This window comes from Anopheles gambiae, chromosome 3 (assembly GCF_943734735.2).
Source record: "Anopheles gambiae chromosome 3, idAnoGambNW_F1_1, whole genome shotgun sequence".
Taxonomy (NCBI): domain Eukaryota; kingdom Metazoa; phylum Arthropoda; class Insecta; order Diptera; family Culicidae; genus Anopheles; species Anopheles gambiae.
Window position 1 is genome coordinate 51,541,493 of NC_064602.1, and position 23,365 is coordinate 51,564,857.

The following is a 23,365-nucleotide window of genomic DNA, read 5'->3' on the forward strand; positions in this document are numbered from 1 at the left end:
TATACGAGATGTACGGCGACCTCACTGTCGTACAACGTATCAAGCTCGCCAGGCTCCGGTGGGCTGGTCATCTTGTACGCATATAAACAGATGACCCAGCTCGTAAAGTCTTTTTAGGCCGTCCACAAGGACAGAGGAGGCGTGGTAGGCAACAATTGAGGTGGCAAGATGGCGAGGAGGCGTCCGCCATTAAGGCCGGAATAACTGACTGGATAGAAGTGGTCTTAACACGCTACCTTGAGGCACCCCAGAAGGGTTCGTAAAATTGTTTGAGAAATGTGCTCCAATTTTCAGAATTCAGAGTTCGACTCGATAGAAACGACGCTATCCTGGATAGTAACAGGCCACTAAGCCCTATTAAGTTAAGTTTAGCCAAAAGCAAGCCATTAGGGAGAGTATTGAATGTCGCATTAAAATCTGTGGATATAACATCAACTTGGCGACCTGATGCAATATTTTTAAATAGAGAGAAGACGAAATGCATTAGGTTGGACGAGGTCGAACGTTTAGGAATGAAACCATTTTGATGTTGAGAGATATAATTGACAAAACAGGAGCGAATATTAGAGTACACAATAGACTCCTTAACTTTAACACAGGCACACTAAATATATCTTTTTATTTGGCTCAACAACCGTTGTCGGTCAAGGCCTGCCTATACCCACTTGCGGGGTTGGCTTTCAGTGACTTATGGATTCCCCCCTCATAGCAGGATAGTCAGTCCTACGTATGGCGGCACGGCCCATGCGGGCAACGTGCGGGGCTTGAACCCACGACGGGCATGTTGTTAAGTCGTACGAGTTGACGACTGTACCACGAGACCGGCCTGAATATATATCCCTCTTTAATTTGACACTGAAGATCGACAGCCTTTTTTGTGAACGGGTACAAGTTAGCCGGTCTCGTAGTACAGTCGTCAACTCGTACGACTTTAACAACATACCCGTCATGGGTTCAATCCTCAAATAGACCGTGCCGCCATACGTATTGACTATCTTGCTATGGGGGGAAATCAATTAGTCACTGAAAGCCAAGAGCCCACAAGTGGTACAGGCTGGCCTTGACCGACAACGGTTGTTGAGCCAAAGAAGAAGAACAAGTTCCGCCGATTTCCATAGCATACGTAAACATCCACTGCTGAGAGACTTGTTAAAGAAACGGGACAAGATTAAAGCTAAAAAAAGAGCTACAATATTCCAATACAGAGGATGGGATGCCATCCGGGCCAGAAGAAAAGGATAGTTTTAATTTGGACAATACTACACGAACAGACGATTCGTCAATTTACCACATCACAAGGAGACCACTCTGTAGGGGCAATACTGCTCGCTGGATCGATAAACACACAAGAGAAATATGTAGCAAATTATGCACAAATATCTTGAGGAGCTGAAGCATTGTCATTGCCTAATGACACGAATGGTGGAATGCTTTGATGATCACGTTTAGATCTCATAAAGCGCCAGAAAGAAGTTAGATCAGAATAAAAACGAATTTGTAAACGAGCTACATAAGACTTATACCGAGCACGATTATAAATGCGATAAGCTATCGAAGCGTACTTATTTACACGACGTTGAAACGGGTTACGATTAAACCGGTATCAACGAGTGGCTCTATCTTTGACGCGTTTCAAAGATCTTAGCGTCCTGTTCGAACAAGGGGGATCAGGGGATGGTGTGAGGAAAGGACAGGAGAGGAGCTAACACTGAAGATGAAGGAGAATAACCGTATTAACAAATGATTCAATGCAATCGTCTGTTGATAAGTCCGTATTTTAAAAAAAATCCAATTTTGCAAGGATAGTAATCTGTTCAACTTATCATAATCCATTTCCTTAAAATTCAGGGGTTTTTCGAGTGACTGAGTGAGACGACTATTGGGTTTTGTTAGAGCAATTGGCCAATTTAATGCTATTTCGATCGGAGGATGACGGACATTAACATTGGTCAAGGGTAAAATATACGGAATAATATAAGTACATATTGCTGCCGCGTGTTCATTCAAACCAAAGTGGGTAGAAAGGAGGTGTCGTCATGTAGAACAATTGGCATTGAGGCTTTAGAACAAATCACAAAACCAGGATCGACGGCAGTTCTCACGATGTTACCCATCGTTGATGAACAATATGAAGAGAAGCGGGCCAATATTGCTTCCTTGTGGCACACCCGAGCTGCTGACTATTTCTTTTGACATGTGATTATCAATTTTCACGATGTATGTGCGATTAATTAGGTAAGACTTAAGCCACTGTACGAGCGAGCTGGGAAATCCTAGCTTATCGAGTTTAGCGAGAAGAATTGCGTGCGGAAGAGAGTCGAATGCTGCTTTCAGATTTGTATAAATTGCATCGACTGGAGCTCCGGCATCAATTTGACTAGTGCAATAGGTTACAAATTCAACCAGGTTCGTGGCAGTCGACTTTTTTGGCACGAATCCATGTTGATACGGGCTTAGGTAGCTGCGGCATGCATGTAGCAGATTTTTGTATATCACTAGTTCGAACACCTTGGCAATGGCACACAAAGATGTAATACCCCGGTAGTTGATGGCATCTGTCCTGTCGCCCTTTTTGTAAATAGGAACCATCCAAGATTTCCTCCATGTTTTGGGAAAGTAGCCATTGGCTAGCGATTAGACATGGGCAAAATGATTCTTTGCGACGATTCGAGCGAGCTGGCTCTTTTGCTTACTGCGAATCACGAGCGAGCTACCTTGTTCTTCTCGCTACGTATTTTGGATGGGCAGGGCGCTCGCGAGCTACCCTGTTTTTTTCTGCAAGAATTTTGGATAGGCAGTGCGCTCGCGAGCTACCCTGTTCTTCTCGCTACGTATTTTGGATGGGCAGTGCGCTCGCGAGCTACCCTGTTTTTTTCTGCATGGATTTTGGATAGGCAGTGCGCTCGCGAGCTAGGCTGTTTTTTTCTGCATGGATTTTGGATAGGCAGTGCGCTCGCGAGCTAAGCAGTTTTTTCTGCATGGATTTTAAGTATACAGGCCGCTCGCGAGCTACCCTGATCTTCTCGCTACGTATTTTGGACAAGCAGTGCGCTTGCAAGCCAGGCTGTTTTTCTCTGTTTTTGTGTTATCTCTGTGTTTTGCACATACGATGCGCTCGCACTCTACGATGTTTTATACGTGTGTTTTGAATAGGCAGTGTGGGTCGACGACAGTAGCTTGTGATGTTTTTTTTTCAATAAAACGTTAATTTGAGTTTTAGTTTTAACCACAATAAAAATATTTGTTGTTTTTACTTGTGGCTATTTACATTCCGTATAAGCCCAACAGTATTATAGATTTAGATTTTTTTCTCGGAACAACTAATTTCAAACGATTTTTTTTTATGCGAGCGGGCGAATCATATTTTTCTGGAATGAAGAGCGGCGAGCGCCCGCTCATTAATGGGAGCGAGCGAACCTTATGATTCCCGCTATTCTTGCCCATGTCTACTAGCGATGCATTGAACAATTTTGAAAGGATAGGTGCTACTGTCGTTTGACAGCGTTTCAGCACGGTAGAAGGAATTCCGTCGGGTCCAGGAGCGAAGGAAGGCTTTAGTTGCGTTAGGGCAGATAAAACGATCTCACTGTCGATGAAAGGAGTGCTCATGTTAATTGCGCCAGCCGGAGTGTTGACGAGAGCAGCATCAATGGTATCGGTATCATTCATGGCCGGTGAAAAGCAATCTGCGAAGCGATCCGCGAAGAGATTGCACATTTCATTAGTGTTGGCACTTGTTGCTCCTTTGTACGTGATAGATTTCGGAGTATGCGTGGATTTTGTTTTGCTCTTGTAGAAGCGCCAAAACGAATCAGGCCACCTGCAGAGGTAACGTTGAATATTACTCAAATATGTGCCATATCGAAACCTGTTATAGCTGCAGTATAAAGAGTGCGTGTCAAAGTAGATCGAGCGAGATCTTTGGCAGCGGCGCGTTTGGTAGTGACGATAAGCAGCTCTTTTTACACGTTTGAGTCGTTTGAGTGTGCGGTCCGCCCAGGGGGGGTTAGGTTTAGGACGCTGAACTGGGACGCAAACAACAAAGGCTTGCAGCATAAAGGACGAAAATGAACATACTGCTTCGTCAAGTGAAACCGCGAGAGCCAGAGCCGCTGAGAAAGCGATCACAACGGTAAACAGAGAAGTTGTTGTTGAAGAGAAGAGCAGATGGAATGTTGTCAACAAGCCAAGTTTCTGTGAGGGCGATGAGATCGAAGTCAGCCTCCGATACAGCTAGATGAAATTCTTTTGTTTTAGTACGCAAACCTCTAACGTTTTGATAATAGCAGCTTAAATACTCAGCGCCAGCGTTGTCATTGTGGCGGTTGGATAAAGCGGGTATACGGTAAGTCAATTGAGCTGCGTTGTCAGAGCATGAGGCTTGGCGTGTTTGTTGCGTGCAATGAGCGGAACTTCGTCTAGTTGAGAAAAAAACGATCGATTGTAGACTGGTGCAGGTGCGGAGATGAAGCGCGGTGGTTTTGGGGCGGTCCAGAAACAAGTGTTGAGTTGGGTGCTTCCAAATATGCTCGATTCCACCGGTGGAATTTATTTTCCACCGGTGTAAAATTTCTCCACTGGTGGATAACTCTTTCCGATTCGAGTAGCTATTGGTTTTGCCTATCTGTCAATCACACTTTTGTTTACATTTAGAGCTGTTGTTTTGCGGAATGAATAAAATAGTAAATTTTGCTTATTTACGGATCATTTAGTAAAGAATCCACACCAGAAGTGGCCTTAGACAGTACCGACTGTTGGCCTGTTCAAACGTTCCGGGTAAAGTTTCAAACGGGTTGTTGGCTGAACAAGTATAGATGAAACAAAATCGTATGAACTAGAGGACGAGGTTTGAATCCTTTCTGAACTTGCCGCATTCGCTGACCCTTGTTCTGTGCCATATGCGCCCATCAACTCCAGCCACCGCAAACGTTTGATCCGTGAACGTCCGTATTTTACGCTCTCGTGCAAAAATATATTGAAACAACGCGGTACACTTATTCCGTGCAATAAGGAGTGTCCGAAGCCGCTCACGGTCTCTCGCCCTCGCCAGTCCATTATTCTGGCCTTAATTACTGACGCCTCCAAGTCATCTGGAGTCATCACTTAAATTTAAACCTACTACGCCCTCTCCGCAATTGCGGATTTAACGGTAAGCGGACTGAGTGGCCGCAAGATATAATATATAAAGTGGATATAAAGTCCAGAATATATGGTGTGTACAGTAGTCCCATCGCAGGCCTCCGTGAACGATAGAGGCCTTATGGACGAAGGGACTCAAAGACTACAGGGAGTCCATATATGAGGGATTCCGACCAATACTCCCCACTCCCCCAAGAAAAAAAATAAAGTGTATTTGATTCAAAGCCAAGTGACGCACTCAACCCCACCCCCCCCCCCCCCCTCCCGCACAATACCTGGGTCTTTCGTTTCCATGCGTTTAACATGACCTGTCCACTGAAGCCTGGCGAGCTTGATACTACAATGAGTGTGCTTCGACACAAACGATGATGATTTCGTCAGATTTGATAAAAATAAAATAACTACGTCAAAATTGTAATAGATGAACAAAAAAATTCATTGGGTGACGCGTTTGTCACGAGGCGTGGAACTTAGCGATGTGTGTGCCAATCCGAACATTCCTGGCCTGTATCCTTCTATAAGCGACCCCGAGTTTTTGGGGATAGTCCGTAAGGTACAAGTAGGTACAACACCTTCGATAGGTGCAAAACAACGCAAACGATTCCGACCGGAACTCGCCGCTCCAACGGATATGAGTTGCTTATAATTTCTTGTACCTTGTGTTCCTACTGGTCTTGTCAATCTCGTTGCATTTACGTGTCGGAAACAATTCTAACATGCCATAAGGCCATAACATTAGGTTGGACAAAAGAGAAGGATTAGCAGAAAAGGATTTTTTTTTGGTTTCTTATTTCTTAGCTTGAACTATAAAAACTAGATACCTATAATAAACTTAAATTTATTTGTTTTGATTGTTTATAAAAAAAAAAGATAAATTTATATTTTATAAAAAAGAATATTTTAGCTAAATCGAATGATAAAACATCTCAAATAACTCAAACAGCGATAAAACATTCTTTTTGCGAACTGTTAAACATGGTTTTTAATATTATTTAGTTTTCCACTGTTATGTCAACTGGGGTGGAGCAGTAAATATGGCTATCCGACTGAAACGGTTTTTTTTATATGAAGTTTTCAACTGCATACCCCACTGCTAGACTTTTTAACCACGTTGCTATGGCGGCAAACACCATTCCACTCCACTTCCAAACCGATCAGTTAGCGAAGATTCTGATTACGAAAACGCAATTGGATAACATTGGAATTTTGCTAACCGACTAAATTATCCACTTCGTTATCGACTTTCGTTCCCGATCAGGCCCATTGTGTGATGCGCCATGTTGCAATGACGACACTTGTACTGTGAGGAGCAATCGCGGGCACGGTGATTGTCCCGCAGACAATTCAAACAGAAGCGGGCATCAAGTACCTTACGGTACCACTGGGCAGGATTCATAGTATTAAATCGCTGGCATTTCGTTACCCCATATTGGTCCTAGTAAGTCTACTAGTAAGTTTACATTCCCGTGACCAAGATTTTGCCGATATTCTGAATATTCGCAATTTTTTCGATAAAGTGCTAAACCCCTTTGCCTTTCACTGCCCGACCGTTACACTGCACTTTACATTACTCTCGCGTACAAGAGAATCGCAGTTTTAGTAAGATGCCAGCTCAACCGCTAATTTTATCGTCGAGACGGACGATTTTGATTACCAGTTTGGCCCGTTACGAAGAGTTTTTTCAAAACTACCAGCCCGATAGCGATTCTATCGCTCACAGAGTGCAGGAGCCGTTTGATCGATGAATTACATAGAAAACTATCGTTTACTAAAAGATTATCTGAATTTACTTGTATACGAGGAATTTGTAGGCTGGAAGCGAATCCATATAATGCTGTAGTGGGTGGAAATACGCAAACAAATGTTACTTAATTCCGAAACTTTGGGCGAAAGCAAAAAGACGACTGTTGGCTTAGCCTGTCAAACTGACACTGATATGTTCCTGGTGGGTTGAACTTGTTGTGTTTTAATGGACTGGTTTGTAATGTTTGTCAATTTTCTCCCGGTGGGCTATTTGCGCCAAATCGAACGGTGATCGATGCTGTGAATGAATTGGCAAAAGAGGTGCCGATCATTTTGTGAAAATGGTAGGGGAACTGGGGGTAGTTTCGACACCTTAAGGTTTTCCTCTGATTGCAATACTTTTGCCAATGTAAACTTACTAGTAGACATCGAAAAAGCTTTTTTGGTGTATTATGTACCATCTTACGAGAAACTACGGTTCCTGGATTGATTTTGATAACATTTTGATAAAAATAAAAAAGTGTGTTTTTTGTTGCGTCACGACTGCAGTGCGGGTAAGTTCGACACCATGATGGGGTAAAATCGACACCTTGGGGGTGATTTCGACACATTGGTTTTAGCGTTCAAAATAGCAAACTCTGATGGCCTGTAGTTTTAATTGAAGTTCAACAAAGTATTTCGTACCAATTTTACGAAAAATTAACACAAAACAGTTGTGAAATATACGAAAAAAATGAAGATACAAGCAAGAACAAAAATTTCATTACAAATAGCATCGGACCAGACTCCATATAGTAGAAGCTGCGGCGATAGCATCTGGTTTACGGAATAATTGGTTACGATTCCTTAAAAAAAATAACCTGGCCATCTTCCAGTAATCTTTTTCTTTTTTTATAAAATCGAAGGATGTTCAATTTTATTTGTCTCTGCCAACTCGAAAGCCAAAAGGTGAACATCGGTCAATGTGATTCCAAACCAGCGACTATTTTTTCTTCAGTTAAGCCTACCCGGCCTAAAGTAAGCTTAAAATACGCCAAAGCCATAACAATATTAATTTTTATAAGCCTAAACCATATACAAAGTACATGTTTTGAGTCCGAGTTTGGCAAACGTTCTGTGAGAGAATAATAGCTAAATTCCATAATTATAACTTCCTAGGTTTGTTGACATCTTGAATTTTAAAGCTTCTACGGTATTTTTAATTGCGTGTTTGTTCAGCTTGATTATTACGTTTGTCGTACATCGTTAAGGGACAGCTTTATAAAATACAGGCACTTTCAAATTACGATATAAACAAAGTTAACATGCTACAAATAAGCATTACACTACTACCTAGTGGGGTGTCGAATTTATCCCCATTGGCCGCACAAGTTTTAGTGACATTTTATATTATATAAATTAATCTAAACATTACGCCTTGTGATACAGAACTAATCAATAGTATTTATAAAACAATACTATTAATATGGAAACTATAATTTTGTTGAAATAACGCCACAATTCCTTAAGTCCCAGAAGTAAAAACTTACATCGGCTGTCAATCAGAACCACCATGTGTTTATTTTGTTGTTTTTTGACAATTGACAGGTTTCTGATCAGTGAAATGTGACTCAAATGTTCGAAACAGTTGACATAAATAATATGTATAAGTTTTTTGTCTTCAAAAAGTTTTATAAATACAAAAACGGCAAGGTGTGGAACTTACCCGCAGTGTCGAACCAACCCCGACTTCCCCTACCCAACGGCATCGAGTACGGATCTGCGAAGCGTACCACTTGATGCTGGCGCTTCCCTATCATGGTGTGTGTAAAAACCTAGAGTTAAGCAGAGAAACGGTGTAAAATACAAAGTTGCGAGAGCGCGTTTTGGTTTCTACTCATTTTTGACACTAACACAGTTACAAATGTGTAAATGTGTGCGTTTACTTTCCGCCAGTGCGCTCAGTTGGATCTGCTCGAAGCGCTGTGCTGATATCGGTGTCTCGCTTGCACTGCAGCACCGAAAGTTCCTCTGTGTTCTCTCATTCTTACTACCACACGAAATCGTCAGTACAGCTCAAGGATCGGCAGCGAGCGGCCGCACGTGCGTCAGCCTAAGTCCTGGACGATTGGTGTTATGATTTTGTAAAGTGTTCAAGTGTTCAAGTGTTGTGCGAATTCAAATGAAGCTGCGCGAATGATTCGTAATGCATGTTATGTACATCGCTCAGCTTCATTTCATACCTTTTTTTACAGAAATCAACGTGTACCAAAGGATCCCCACCAAAGTGAAAAGTATCGGCACATTAAAAATAATAATCAGGCTAATCGCAGAGAGAGTGAGGTAGCGAGAGGCGATACATCCGTTCGTACGGAATTGTCAAAATAAAAGGCTTTTCGAGTAGAGGAGGAAAATCGTCAGTCTTGTGATTGATCTTAGCAAGGATGGACGCAATTATTCGATTGGATGAAATAAAAAGTTGTTATTAATAAAAATATTCCTATTAAAAATATATTAACAAAAAACTTCCTCAGTATGTTGTTCATCGCTCTTATCAGCGCTTAATCGAATTAACGAAGAAAATATCCATGTGCTTGTGCTTAACCTTTTAGGAGGTGCATAGAAATATATCGCTTAAACTGAAACGGCTTCAGGCAAGTACACTTTTGGCATCTCTACTCCAAACACATTTTAACTCAAATATGATCATTATATTTTCAGAACTGCCAAAGGAAATGCTCGAGTCACCTTAGACCACTGAGCAACTCAAACTGCTAATCGTTTGTGATTGGTAGTGCCGTATTTTGAGCGGTTCAAGACGGTTTGTGCTTTTTAAGCACGAATCATTTATTTATGTAAATATAAGTCAGTCCTTGAATTCCTTCAATTCAGTTCCTTTTTAATTTTTTATATGAATTATGTATTCATCACAATGTTGTCATAATATATCTTCATCTAGCTATATTTGTCAAACAGGTCATTTTGTTCACTGTCTCTAACACTAAACTAAACTAACTCAAATCAAATTCTAAATTAATTTTAATTCTTAAGTATAGTAATATGTGATTACAAACTACCCTCGTTAGTCCTTTTCTTCCTATTAAACTCTTATCGAGTAACTTTTTTAATCACGCCTGTACTCCGCAATACGGCTCCTGCAGTCTGAAATTTGCAACTTAGATATTTTTTCTTATTCTAATGCTTATAGTGCTCATAGAAGCTACTTCATTAAATAATCTTAAAATATGTCCGTATTCAATTATAACTGAAACTCAATTTTTGGTCCACTACGGCCTCGTCCACTCCAACAGCGTTCCAAAATAAACACGCGATTAAACTATAGGTACAATGCCCTCGTGTTTCTTTGCCATAACCCTTGAAGATGTCCCGCTACTAAAAGCGTCTACGTCACTGTGCACTCGCTTAATCAGCGATACAATAGGAACTGCTACCGGCCGTATGTACGTCGTATAGCTTTGCGCTCGCGCGGAAACTCTCGTGTGCGTTGGAAGTTTGTTGACGCTAGGCAAAAATCGTCTGATTTCCCACCTTCGTCAGCTAGAACCTTGGAGTGCTGCTTGACGAAAAGTTGAGCTTCAATGACCAGCTAGAGCATGTTATCGCTAAGGGAAACCAATCGATTGGCTTACTAAAACAAATTGCACACGACATAACTGACCCTGTCTGCATCAAGACGCTGTACTGTGCTTGGTACGGTCAGTGCTGGAGTACGCTTCGGTAGTTTGGTGGCTGCTCGCCCCCTGGCCCGCCTGGAGTCGGTCTGGCGCAGATTCACGAGGTTCGCTTTGCGTTTCTGGAGTGTCCAAGTGGATTATGATCATCGTCGATGGTCGCTGAGCGCTGCTACGCCTTGATTCACTGAAGCAACGCAATTGCAACGTCCATAGATTGTTTGTTGCAGGACTGCTGGACAACCGCGTTGACTCGCCAATGCTGCTTTCCGGGCTGATTTTTTATGTCCCATCACGATCGCTCCGTGCCATGTCGATGCTTGACGTAGAGGATCGCCAAGCCCGTTTTGGCGACTCAGATTCCTTTTTACGTATGTGTTGTGAATTTAATGTCGTTTGTGATCGCCACCAACTTGACACGTCGCGCGCCGCGTTTATAAGCTGTATTCGTGACGTGCGGCCTACTCTGTGTTAATTTACAGGGTTTCGAATCATATAAGGGAATAGTTCAATCACTTAGGGGAATGTTGCAAATCGGTAGGGGAATATTGCATGCAAGCTGTGGATGTTTGCAATCACTTAGGGGAGTTGTGCAATCGATTAGGGGAATGTTGCAAGCGTACTGTGGAGCTGTCATCAGACTGTGGGTGCCGGTCCCGGTGCCGGACATCGAGACCCTTAAGAATCATTGAATCGAATGCAAGCTCACTCGTATTATGTTTCGATTAAATTCTGAATATTAGCATAATTGTGTGCACATTCGATTGCGCATTCTGTATGGAAAAATAGATTTACATCAACTGTCTACAAACGAAAAAGGAATGAAAATAACTTGATACTCACACTAGGAAACTTCGCAACAACTAGTGATGGATTGTCGGAATCGCATCCACGGCTCAAAACCATTTCCGATTTTAGCTATTCCTACTCCGAATCCGGCCAAAATCAAACCAACAGTTCCGTTCGGTGCCGTCCGAAGCCTATCTTCTTCTTTTCTTTGGCTCAACAACCGATGTCGGTCAAGGCCTGCCTGTACCACTTGTGGGCTCTTGGCTTCCAGTGACTAATTGATTCCCCCCATAGCAGGATAGTCAGTCCTACGTATGGCGGCGCGGTCTATTTGGGGATTGAACCCATGACGGGCATGTTGTTAAGTCGTACGAGTTGACGACTGTACTACGAGACCGGCTCAATCGGCTACGGTCCGAAGCCTATAGAGCCGTTTAAAGCCATTTGGAACCGTTGGAGTCATCGGTTGTCCCACCGAATTTGACAATCTCCATGCCCCCGACTGCCGAGTAAAGGATTCATTCGGCTTCGATTTTTCCGACCTTAGAATGTTACATCATTGATATTCGATTGGAGCCACTTCTGTTTTTTGTCATAATCATGCCACCATAATTGTTAATAAAAATGATTGTAGCCAAGTTGGAATTATTTGTACCCAACATTCTGCAAGACGAATTAATGTAATTTCCAACCTCCCCAAAAATCAAAACCAAAATGATATGATTACGCTTAAGCCTAAAGGATTTAGATTAAGGATAAAAATAATCGAAATGCCGAAGCCTTGCAATACAAAGCTTATTAATAGATTAGCTCACACAGTCCTCAATTCCTCAATTCGCGAATCATCTCCCTTCAAGTGTCAAAAACAGATTTGCCGATCTGTATGGGAACACACACCACAACTCTTCGTCAGATAAAATTATCGTAATTTAAAAAAAAGTTATTCGTAAAATACGGGTTCTTGTTATAAGAAATGAATATATCACCAGAACACTTGGAACTTGGAAATTAGCAAAAAATAATGTTTAAACACGTGTTAATACAATTTTTCTCTTGATCTGTCAAAACATTGCAAGCAAATATATTGGTTATTCATCCAGTGATGGATAGCTCGGATTGCTTGAAAAAGATTCACTACAGGCTGCTAGACTTTTCCTACTTCAGTGAAAAGTGTGTTTAACAGATATTTTCTAGCAGAACTGCGGTAAGAGAACGCGAGTAATGTAAAATGTCCTATTTTAATAATAACGTTGAAAGTACATTAAAAAAATTTTCTCATGTAAAAAATAGCACATATAACAATAACATCGCGAATTTGTACATAACAAACGATTCCAGATAAGAAGCGAGGAGTACACAAAAAGTCAATTTGTTTAACAATAAAAATGTAAAAAAGTATTTTACATAAATATTGGGGTATATTTTCCATTCCCAACTTTGCGGCCCGCGAATCACTGAAAATTTGTACTTGCGGCCCTCTGATGAAATGAGTTTGACACAGCTGCCTTATATGATTCGAAACCCTGTATAGTTATGGCTTTTAAGTTGATGTATATTTATATACCTCATTTGTTACCCCGCTTCAAGATGGCCATAAAATGCCCATTAAAAAATATTATTTATTATTCAGGAGAAACGGTCCAAAAAGGTCGTATGGCTAACCATTGAATTTAATAAACAAATATCAAATCCGTATAGATGCTATCTTATTTCTAGCCATTTTTGTTTTTTGAAATGAACTTACAATAACAAGCAAGGCTCAAAAATCATCCAAAAATTATCTCATGGCAAATCTAGATAAAGATGACACTGCCTTGCTATCCTCCTTCTGCTTATGTAGGTATAGGAAACGTTCATTGTATGGAACGTGTTACAAATGTATCAGTCCCCTGTAGGCCACGGGGCCGTGTGGTTTCTCACCGCTTTTTTCTCAAGCACTAATGGGTGCTTTTGAAGGTCCTACGTTCTCAATGTTTGTTGAACCGACACAACATTGGTTTAAGAATATTTTGAGGATCTTTGATGATGCAGCAATCAGCTATCTGAAATATGAGCAAATGTGCTATCGTTTATTGGTTATTACGTTGGAAGTTGTTTTCAATGGTTATGATTGAAATAGGTTTAAAAATATGCGATACAACATTTTGTGTGTTTTCTATTTAAAGCTCAAAATAAAGCGTTTCGCCTTGCTTCTTCAAGCTTATTCATACCTCACGGTATGAATCAGACAAATTTTGGGGTCTCATTGTTAGTGTTGTATAAAACAACGAGGTCGGCGAAAAGTGACAAATTGTTGTTTATAATTTGTGTTTATTACTATGCCGTTGACAGCCGAACCGTAACGTCGCCAATTTGCCGTTATCAGAGGGAGCAGAAAAAACATCGCCGCGCGAATCGAAAAACGGCCATCGCGCGAGCGCCATGAGATGAAGTCAGAAAGTATAGGAAAGCGTACGTGAATTTTTTTAACGATCCGCCGCGAAAATTTACTTTGCTACGTTGTACGATTTTGAGCAATAAAGTAGTGCAGTAAAAGACGAGTTAAAAAATCACGTTTTAAGTTTCAGTAGAAGAAAGAACTTTGCTTCTAGCTTGAGAAAGCTCCATGGCCCCGCGGCGGACGATGCCTAGATCGGCTATTTGAAATATGAGCAAATGTGTTTTTCGTTAATCAATAATTACGTTGGAAGTTGTTGTCAATGTTTATAATTGAAAAAGGTTTAAAAAGGATGCGATCAAAAAATATTTTTGAAGCTTTAAATGAAGAATGAGTGACAATATCAGTTTCTCAGAGTAAGAAAAACTGTCTTAAAGTAACGCGTGCTTAGTGTCAGCCAATTTTTCCTGCTAATTTATGTGGTTATGAGCCAGTGTATTGATATTATATTTCAAGGACTATAAGATTTTGAGTCGAAGCCGACATCCACATTGGCGGCCGCCCAGACCGCTCAACGTTAAAATCGCCTTTGTTTGGTTTGGTTTGGATTTTACAGATCGCGCTACGAACAGTGATAAACGAATTGTAAACAATTTTGAGGTGAATTTTCAAATGCTAATTATCAGTGAATAAAACGGTCAACAGTGAGACAATAAGTTATAGGTCAAACAACATATTGTACAGTCTAAGTCCAGCTCCTTTTTCCGTTTCTTCCGATACAATAGTAAAATTCAATAAATAAAAAACAAATCACAAAAATGTGTTGAATAATATTGAGGTAAAAATAGGTAATTCAGCACCTCCATAGGGATGTCAAAATTAAATTTTAACAGGTGAAAATTAGAACGTACGCACGTACTGTGAGTCATAGTAAGTTGCGTGAGCAACAAAATATGCAGCACACATTTCAAAACGACTTGTAAAACCCTGAGAAGGGTTTTGGTGGTGGAAAGGGGTTTGAGAAAAAGTAAAAAATGATAATCAGCTATGAATGTGATGCCACGTATCACTAATATAATCAAATATCAAATACATTTTTCCAATGCATTGAAGCAACGTAATAAATGTATGCATTATTACCTTGAATAATTGTACTCCAATCACGGCAAACATAAATTGTAGCAAAAATGTTACCAAAACAATGTTTCCAATTGTTTTAACAGCAACAATAACGCATTGCACAACATGCTGCAACGACAGGAAGAAATGTAAAGTAAAAATAAGCAAAGATTACTACGATTCAAAAAGAAACTATTACTAATGAATAATAAATCAAAATTTAAATCTACATCATGTATATAGCTCACCTTTAATCCTTTCGCTCGATTAATAGCTCTAAGAGGCCTTAACACTCGAAGCACTCTAAGAATTTTGACGACAGATATTGTGCCTGAGCTGCATAAAAATGAGAAAGAATTTATGGTTTATTATTGAGATTTCATTTCATGTCCACATACAAAACATTTATTGAACATTACTTGCCTGAACAACATGGACACTAATGAGACGCTGACTACCAGCAAATCCAATAAATTGAAGGCTGAGCGACAGAATGCTCCCTTGTGAAGAATAAATCCGTAAGCTATCACTTTTAAAATTAGCTCGATAGCAAATACAGCGGTAAAGAAGAAATCAAATTTGTTCAATATTTGATTCCGCTCCGAATTTGCATTTAACGGATCCTCAGCAGCCAACATAACGGAAGAAAGCATGATGCACAGGAGGATTATGTTACCAAAAACTGTGTGATTACACAACCAGTGGCAAAACTGACGAAACCTATTCAATAAAACGAATGATGCAAACCATTGTTGTTCACCGTTGAGTTTTAAAAATAAAATGAATTGTATAAATTGTAAATAGATTGTCTTTAGCTTGGTTATATAAATACAACTTGGACTAAGTTACAAAATCTGAAAAAGCAGCAACACCTAGTTGTTATCGCATGCATGACAATTTCTAAATATTTCAGTGTGATCGAAAGTGTAATGTAATTAGTTTCGTCATAAAGGATCAATTGATTATTTTTTAAGCAAAAAACTAAATGAATAATACAAATAACAGTCTTAACCTGTTGGTAGGCTTCAATAGAAAGAGTGACTTTTCGTCCGATATCGGTATAGGGCTGCTGGATACCACGGCCTCCGATAATCGTTTGGCATATGTTGTATGAGCGGAAGAACGATCATTCGGTATTTCTATCGCTTCACAGTGATCTGGAATAATGAAACAATAACAATTGTCGGGCCGGAAATGGTTTACAAAAAGATCATTACATCACCCTTGATATTAACCAACATTTTAGTGCATTGTGGGTCAAGTGTCAGGCAGGAGAAAAAGTAAAATTATGTTCGTGCTACTAGTCAGACATGCTATCAAGAACATCAGTGACACAACAAGAGGCACTTCTATTTACTAAAGTGTATACAATGTTTAATCCATGAAAGAAAACAAAAACGAAAAATGGTTTGTATTATAAGATGCTCAACAGATACATGAATGAAACAAGCACAAAAATATTAAAATAGCAAATGATCACCTGTTGGTGTTGGACAAGATAAAAAGCGCATTTTTGGGAGGTTCGCGATGTTTTTTTACTTTCAAGCCTATGTGGGATAAGCGTCTTGGAAGTAGCTTTGGTGGTACTGTTAAAACAATTACAAATGTTAAAAAAGCGTATCATAATTCAATGAATGCATTAATATTCAACTCTTTAACATCAACCTGTTTAGCACATAGTGCCGTGATAATGCTATGGTGCTATGTATTGAAAAATGTCGTGTTTTTACAGGTCGCGGTCCTGCTCATGATTCAATTATCAGAACGATAACATATCCGTAGAACATACCGATACATTCCGTGATCTTGGGATCATTATAGACTCGCGTTTAACGTTTAATCAACATTTAGGGAATATATTTTCAAGAGGAAACCAACTACAGTAGAACGCCGATTATCCGGGCAGCTCGGGACCGGATGGTTACCAGTTAATCGATTATCACGGATAATGGTCCAAGAAATGTCAAATTCGTATAAAAATTATAATATTCATTAGTTTTATGATTAATTCACATTGAATCAATCGATTATTCGTTAGTAGAATATTATTTTTTATTGTTTTTATAGAATATATTGTTTTCATATTTTTTTGGGCCGGTCTTGTGGTACAGTCGTCAACTCGTTCGACGTAGCAACATGCCCGTCATGGGTTCAAGCCCCGAACAGACCGTGCCTCCATACGTAGGACTGACTATCCTGCTATGAGGCAGGCCGCTAACAAAAGACACTGAAAGCCAAACCCACTTCACTAGTGCGTACATGCAGGCCTTGACCGACAGCGGTTGTTGTGCCAGAGAAGAAGAATAAGACGAACATTATTTTAATCAATAAACTTAAGGTTTAACAACTGTTGATGAACAAAAATGAATTTCTAAAATACCACTAGACACTACAGAGCTGCTCAAAAAACTGGTTGCCCACTTGGCTATCGCAGCAAATGTTCGCTGCACGTTTGAACAGCTATCACATTTATGCGCACGGTTGCCACCCGCCGGTTAATCCGCCCCGGATAATCAACGTTCTACTGTATTTGGTTGGATTATTCGCTCAATGTACTGTTCCCATGTCTGATCAGTGTTAAAATATGGCAGAATAGTTAGCGATCCCTGCGCCGAATAATGAAGTCAAGCCTTTTTTTTTGCACTAACTATTTAAAATTGCTCGGATGTAGGGCTCGGATGAAAAGTGCAATAAAAAGTATCTATACATATATATATATATATATATATATATATATATATATATATATATATATATATATATATATATATATATATATTGCCTGGTATTATTGACTAGAATTAAGGGTATGATACTGGAATATGGTCGATTAAGATGAACTGGCTAAAAACCGAAACGAACATTGCAGTTTATTTCCTGATTCTATTTCTCACAATGCCCTAGTTTGATTATCTTTTTTTCTCAGTTTCGGTCATATTCTCAATTTGCATGCAATCCATTAGGGTTTAAAACCATGACAGAATATGTTGAACAACCTGCTTCCGCTTTTCATTCGTATATTGAAACTTCCTTCTATCTCAATTCTCAAATTTCACAATATCGCGTCAATAAACATTTTCCTCCTTCCATTAGGTGTTAATATACCTATATGGCTATAAATGAGGATATGACAATGAATGTGAATATGCTAGCCTATACAGCAAGTTGTATAAGTTTAACTCAGTAATGTTTTTTTTCTGAAAGTGTTTTAGTAGCAGATAGTTTTGCTAAATTTTAACATCAATTTTATGTTTTTACTGATTTTTAATCCGACCATTTCAAGTCAAGTCAAGATTTTTAGTCAAAGCATTTCAGTAATGCAAATTTTATTAAAAATCAGCAGTAAGCTGCGAGTGCTTATCGAATCATAAAACTTGTATGGACAAAATACAGTTTAAACCTGTATAAAACTTTATGAATCATGTATGAACATTAGCTGAACGGACTGTTGTTTTCGCCCCTTTTTAATCGCTGTCAATTAATGAACAATCAGCAATTACATAATAGCTTTACAGTAATTTCAGTAAACGAGTTGTCATGTTGGTCAACATTTGAGATTACTGAACAGTTCAGTAAACATACATTATTTAAAATAGTTACTGAACTATCAGCAGGACAACATTCAGTAAAAAAAACTGAATTGCGATAAAAAAAGTGTATTTACAGACTTCCGAGACTTAATTAGTAGTTTGCCGGATAATTAATCCTTGCTACGGCCACATGAAGTCACTAAAACACTAGTTCACTATTTATATGTTCTTTATCAGTTTGATAATCACTGCTTTCTTTCACACATTTGTTGACGATTCTCGTTTGACAAAAACATGGTTGTCGTTTTTCGTCCAACGATTACGTGGACGAATCGCTATGACGTGGTTTGAGAGTGCAAGAATACCTACAAGACCAAAGATACAAGAATAACTCAAGTTATGCGCATCTAACAATATCTCAATAACCAACATCCTCTCATTAAAGATAGAAAAAGTAACGCTCTATAGTGAGACGATTGAAAATGAGAAACTTTTTGTAAAACTAGTTAATCTACAGCACGGTTACAGGGTTATGTAAGATACTTTCAACATATTTAATAACTTTAGGATGCGTGCAAATGATGCTGTTACAGGTGTTACAATTAGTCATAAACCTACGCTGCGCCTGGAATTTGTCCTTATACCGGTCTTGGAACTAGTCCCAAAGCCATACCGGTCCTGAAATTAATGAAGAACTCATACCGGAATTTACAGTGATCCCATATCGGTCCTGGAACTGATGCTTACTTCATATAGATCCAGCAACATGTGTCTACCGGCACTAGAGCTGATCGTAAGTTCACAATGGTCCTTGAAATGATTAAGATTGCATTTTGATCCTAGAACAGATCCTTACCAATTTCGGGCTATGATACTGCGCTCTTTCATTCCGGGACCAAAAATCTTACATGATTCTGTCTCAGTGAAAGAAATATCCAGTCAAGTGGTTTTCATATCTGTTTGTTATTGTTGCATTCGAGGTCGCGCAGTATTATCGTTTACCCGAACGGCTTAACAACATTCACGCCATGGGTTCAAGCCTCGTATGGACCGACATAAAAAAGCTGACTGTCCGGCTTCGTGGTTCTTAATAAGTCTCGAAAGCCTGTATAGGCCGGCATGACCCGCTACCCCTTAAAGAAGGTTATTTGTTGCAGTAGTATCTTTTTGGTAAAAATATTTCCATAGTATTTTTATATATTCAGACCCACAGTAGCGATCGCCTAAAGCAAAACGCGTATCTTCTGACTTTGAGACTTCTTTGACAGTTTCTTTGAACACATATTGGAAAACTTGGCTCGCACGTTTTATGACGTTCTAGCAATGTCAAAAGTCAAAAATGAGGCCAGTAAAAGGATAAATTCGAAATACAGTCAATTCTCTCTTATTTAAGAGGCGATGGGACTGTCGAATAAGAGGGGTTTTCAAATTACAGAGGTTGAAAGTGAATGAAGAGTCCGTACAAACTAGAAAATGACAGAATATTTAGTATGCAGGCTTGACTGTTGCTATAGGAAACTGCGAACACCGTTGCGGATTGGAGCATACATCATTCAATAACCATGGCAACACCATACACAAATAAGAGGAGTATAGATTGCAGAGGGTTTTTCCAAATTAGAGGAAAAAAATGTACTGTAAATCAAGGGACTGCGAGAAATGTTCAATTAAGAAGGGGTTTTCTATTTGAAGAGGTCTGAAATAACACTGATTGTAGACGACCAACTTTTGTACCGCGACAAATTTTCAGCGAGCTCTTTTTTCAAAAACAACATCTCAGTTTTAAGGCCGGGCTACATTGATCGTACTCCGCAGTGTAATTTTTCTTCATCTAGCGGCGGCGGGTTGAAGCTAGATGCTGGTATAATTTATCTGTCAAAAAACGTTTTGGGTCGAGGAGGCTATAATTTAACCCAAGGATGGATAGATATTGGAAGATGCGGAGAAATATTGCCTAGCGCTTTATATGAGTGTCGATTTGTCCAACAACAACAATTAACGGCCTACTTTGTTGCAATTTCTGGACGTTTATGAATATTTCAAACGGCATACAAGTAGCCTGGTCGAAACTTGATGAGACACCAAGTATGAATAATTTTCACATAAATTATATCGACATTTAGCTAGCGCTGGTCGTCGCAAGATGCGCTATTGAAAATCGAAATTACACTAGCGAGTACGACAAAATATTTTAAATTTTTTTTTTTTTTTTGAGTTTTGAATGAGTCTGGCTCATAAACAAACTGGATAATTCGATTGTTTCGGACGAAGCAGAAATGTGACGCGAGACAAGTCGCTCTGTTTGCAAAATTGAATTTCTTTTAATCGCGCGACGTCGCACGCGACGTTGTCGCTCTATTTGAACTATTTAAACTATTTCCTGCGCAGGAAACTGCTCGATTTTGCGCAGCTGATGTAAGGCTGGTTGAAAAGAAATCATTGCGCTTTTTTGGTTTGATTTGTGAAAATTCAACTTCATCCTCGTAATGTTTGTTAACGGTTTTTAAAGCACCACAACAGCTCGCGAGCATTGACCACACGCGAGAAAGAGATAGCGCTATGGAGGGAAAAGCACGGACGACTGCTGACAGCGATTGGCCGTCTTGCGCACTAACACATCCAAACCTTCCACATCGCGCTCATGCGAGGGGTATGAGGCGGAGCAAGGGACGGGTAGCTCGACAAGCTGCTTGACAAATTTGCCGTAAATGGAAAATGAAGGCACGAGAAAATGCACGAAAGGCAATGAACTCTTCCGTCGTTTTGCCCAGCGGGAAGGCACGAAAAACTGCGCGAAAGCCAACCCAACCAACCAAACCGAGCTCTTTCGAAGCAAATACTTCGTGATGAGCGAGAAAGCATGTCACGCATCTCACGTGTTGCCATGCGAACAGCTGCGCGTGTAGATGTGTGAGTGCGCGGAGAAAAATTGATGGATGACGAATGGAGGAAGGGGAGGAGCTTCACTCTGTCGAAGCATCTGAAGGGGGGCCGAACGCTCTCTTCACATTTTGCGAAGAATCAGTTTAACTCAAACGCTTGGCAAAGAAGATATACTACTTTGAGGCAATAAATATTTCAGGCAATGAAGTCTTGGTCTATTAGTATTAGTATAAATTATTTCCCTTACCCCATTTATGAATTAATTTAAAGGAATAAACATTAATCTGAATAAAATTTCAAAAGTCACTTTTAGCAAAAAACTTTTTCCAAATGTGTTTTTAAATTCTGAATCGATCTTGTAAAGACGGTTTTTTCATACAATGCGTACTTTTTAAGATATTTGGAAAAGTACGGTTCATAGGGTGCGCGGATGATATACTAGCAATGCTATTACAATGAAATGCTATTCCGCTCTATCAAATTTCCAGCTGAGCGATTTTGTCTGTTTACGTTAGAACCGCTCTATTATTATTGCGCCTTTTACGTCCTCACGCGCGAATTCACAAATAGTTAAAGTGTTAGGCCCGCTTGTGATGAACAGTAGATCCACCAAGTACCATGTTTCAATTCTCTGATTAAATCGCACGTAATAAATAAATCGAATATCTCTCCTTCCAATTTCAATTAAAAACACATAACCACTGCACATAAGGTAGGAAGATAGATGAGAGGAGGAGGAGGAGGAGGGGCTATAAACACGTACGTAAATAAAAGGGGGCAGGGCGCGCGTGTGAGCGAGAACGCGACAGCATACGAGAGATTTTTTTCTTTCTCTTTTGTAGCATTTCGGCTAAACACCCGAGCCTAACTTCGGTAGGAACTGCCTATCAAAGTTGATACACCTTCGGTAGAGAACTTCTATCGAAGCTATATCGAAGCAAATTTACTTCGAAAGAGCACGGTTTGGTTGGTTGGGAATGAGTTCTTTCGTCGCTTTGCCCTTCGGGTTGCCATTTTTTCGAACAGGTACGTGAATCTAATTCTTGCTTTGAGGCTAGTATAATCTAGACTGAAAATTGAAGGCTAGTTTTATATGTGGTTTTGTATGGAGTGGTTACATGATTTCAGCCTCCAAATGTCAGCCTCCATACAAAAAGCTGACTAGAATCGTGAAGGGCCCCACTGGTTGCGATTGCGAGGTCTCATGCGAGCTAGCAGACTGCTTGAATTTGTTTTGTGGGAGTGCTTTCTATCGACTAATAAGTCTTTTATTGATGTAACCGTAAGATGACGGCCTCGGTACGAAAATAAAAGGTTTTAATAGTTTTTGGTCCCAAGTGTGTGCTAGCCGAAAACTTTACGTTAAAAATATTTCGGCTTCTGGAGCTGAAAGTTTATCCCAAATCTTTTTAACAGGAGCCCGCAATCTCAAGATACCGCATTCTAAATGTTAAAAGGAAAGAGAAGGGCATTATCACAACCTGTCGTCCTGTTGTCACGCGAATAACCCGGCTAACCACTCTTCACTCATGAAAAGAGGATCTTTTTTCATTTGGTGAATTTTATTAACTTGTGAAGTTTTCGTTTGCTTCAAATCTCGGCGATTTTGTGCACTTGGTAGTGCCCAAAACGCGGCTTCACGAATCGAAATCTTTTTTATGTAAATATTTCAGATTTTTGAGTTTTAGTCTCGAGTTTTTGGGTCGTGTACCAAGTCCTTGATAATCAGTCTTACGTATGAGGGCACGGTCCATTTAGGGTTTGAACCCATGACGGGCATTTTGTAAAGCTATTCCAGTCGAAAACTGTACCGTAGATTATGTTACTAATCCCAATGAATGTTTGTCAAGTTTGTTACTTTCAAATAAGCTTAATAATGTGTTATGTATGAATAATGGCCATAAGCTATGGCAAGAAAAAGTGAAATAAGATGATGTTCATGCTTTTCAATACCTTGTATCACTACTCTACTGATGCGCGTTTTTTTCGCCTCTTCAAACGTTGGTAATGCAATTTTAGTGTTGTTGATACTGATGGAGATTTTTGTGACATTTGCACTGAAAAGCAAAACACGGTTAAATGCAGCGATCGATTAGTACTCAAATAGTTGCATA

The 23,365-nt window shown here is 39.7% G+C and overlaps 1 protein-coding gene across 7 annotated transcripts in view; it reads right to left on the reverse strand.

The window, feature by feature from the left end:
* Positions 1 to 23,365, reverse strand: part of LOC3292158 (muscle calcium channel subunit alpha-1) — a 125,796-nt gene that overhangs the window by 21,994 nt on the left and 80,437 nt on the right. For 4 of the 7 annotated variants that reach the window (XM_061655540.1, XM_061655545.1, XM_061655544.1 and 1 more), the window contains 5 exons: positions 23,205 to 23,308; positions 15,851 to 15,995; positions 15,262 to 15,558; positions 15,087 to 15,174; positions 14,860 to 14,967 (listed from right to left, as the gene is read on the reverse strand). In XM_061655540.1, the coding sequence (XP_061511524.1) occupies positions 14,860 to 14,967; positions 15,087 to 15,174; positions 15,262 to 15,558; positions 15,851 to 15,995; positions 23,205 to 23,308 (742 nt within the window). Of the gene's footprint in view, positions 1 to 13,209; positions 13,385 to 14,859; positions 14,968 to 15,086; positions 15,175 to 15,261; positions 15,559 to 15,850; positions 15,996 to 16,318; positions 16,425 to 23,204; positions 23,309 to 23,365 lie in introns of those variants that run through there. The other 3 variants (XM_061655546.1, XM_061655541.1, XM_061655542.1) reach the window with 3 other exon arrangements.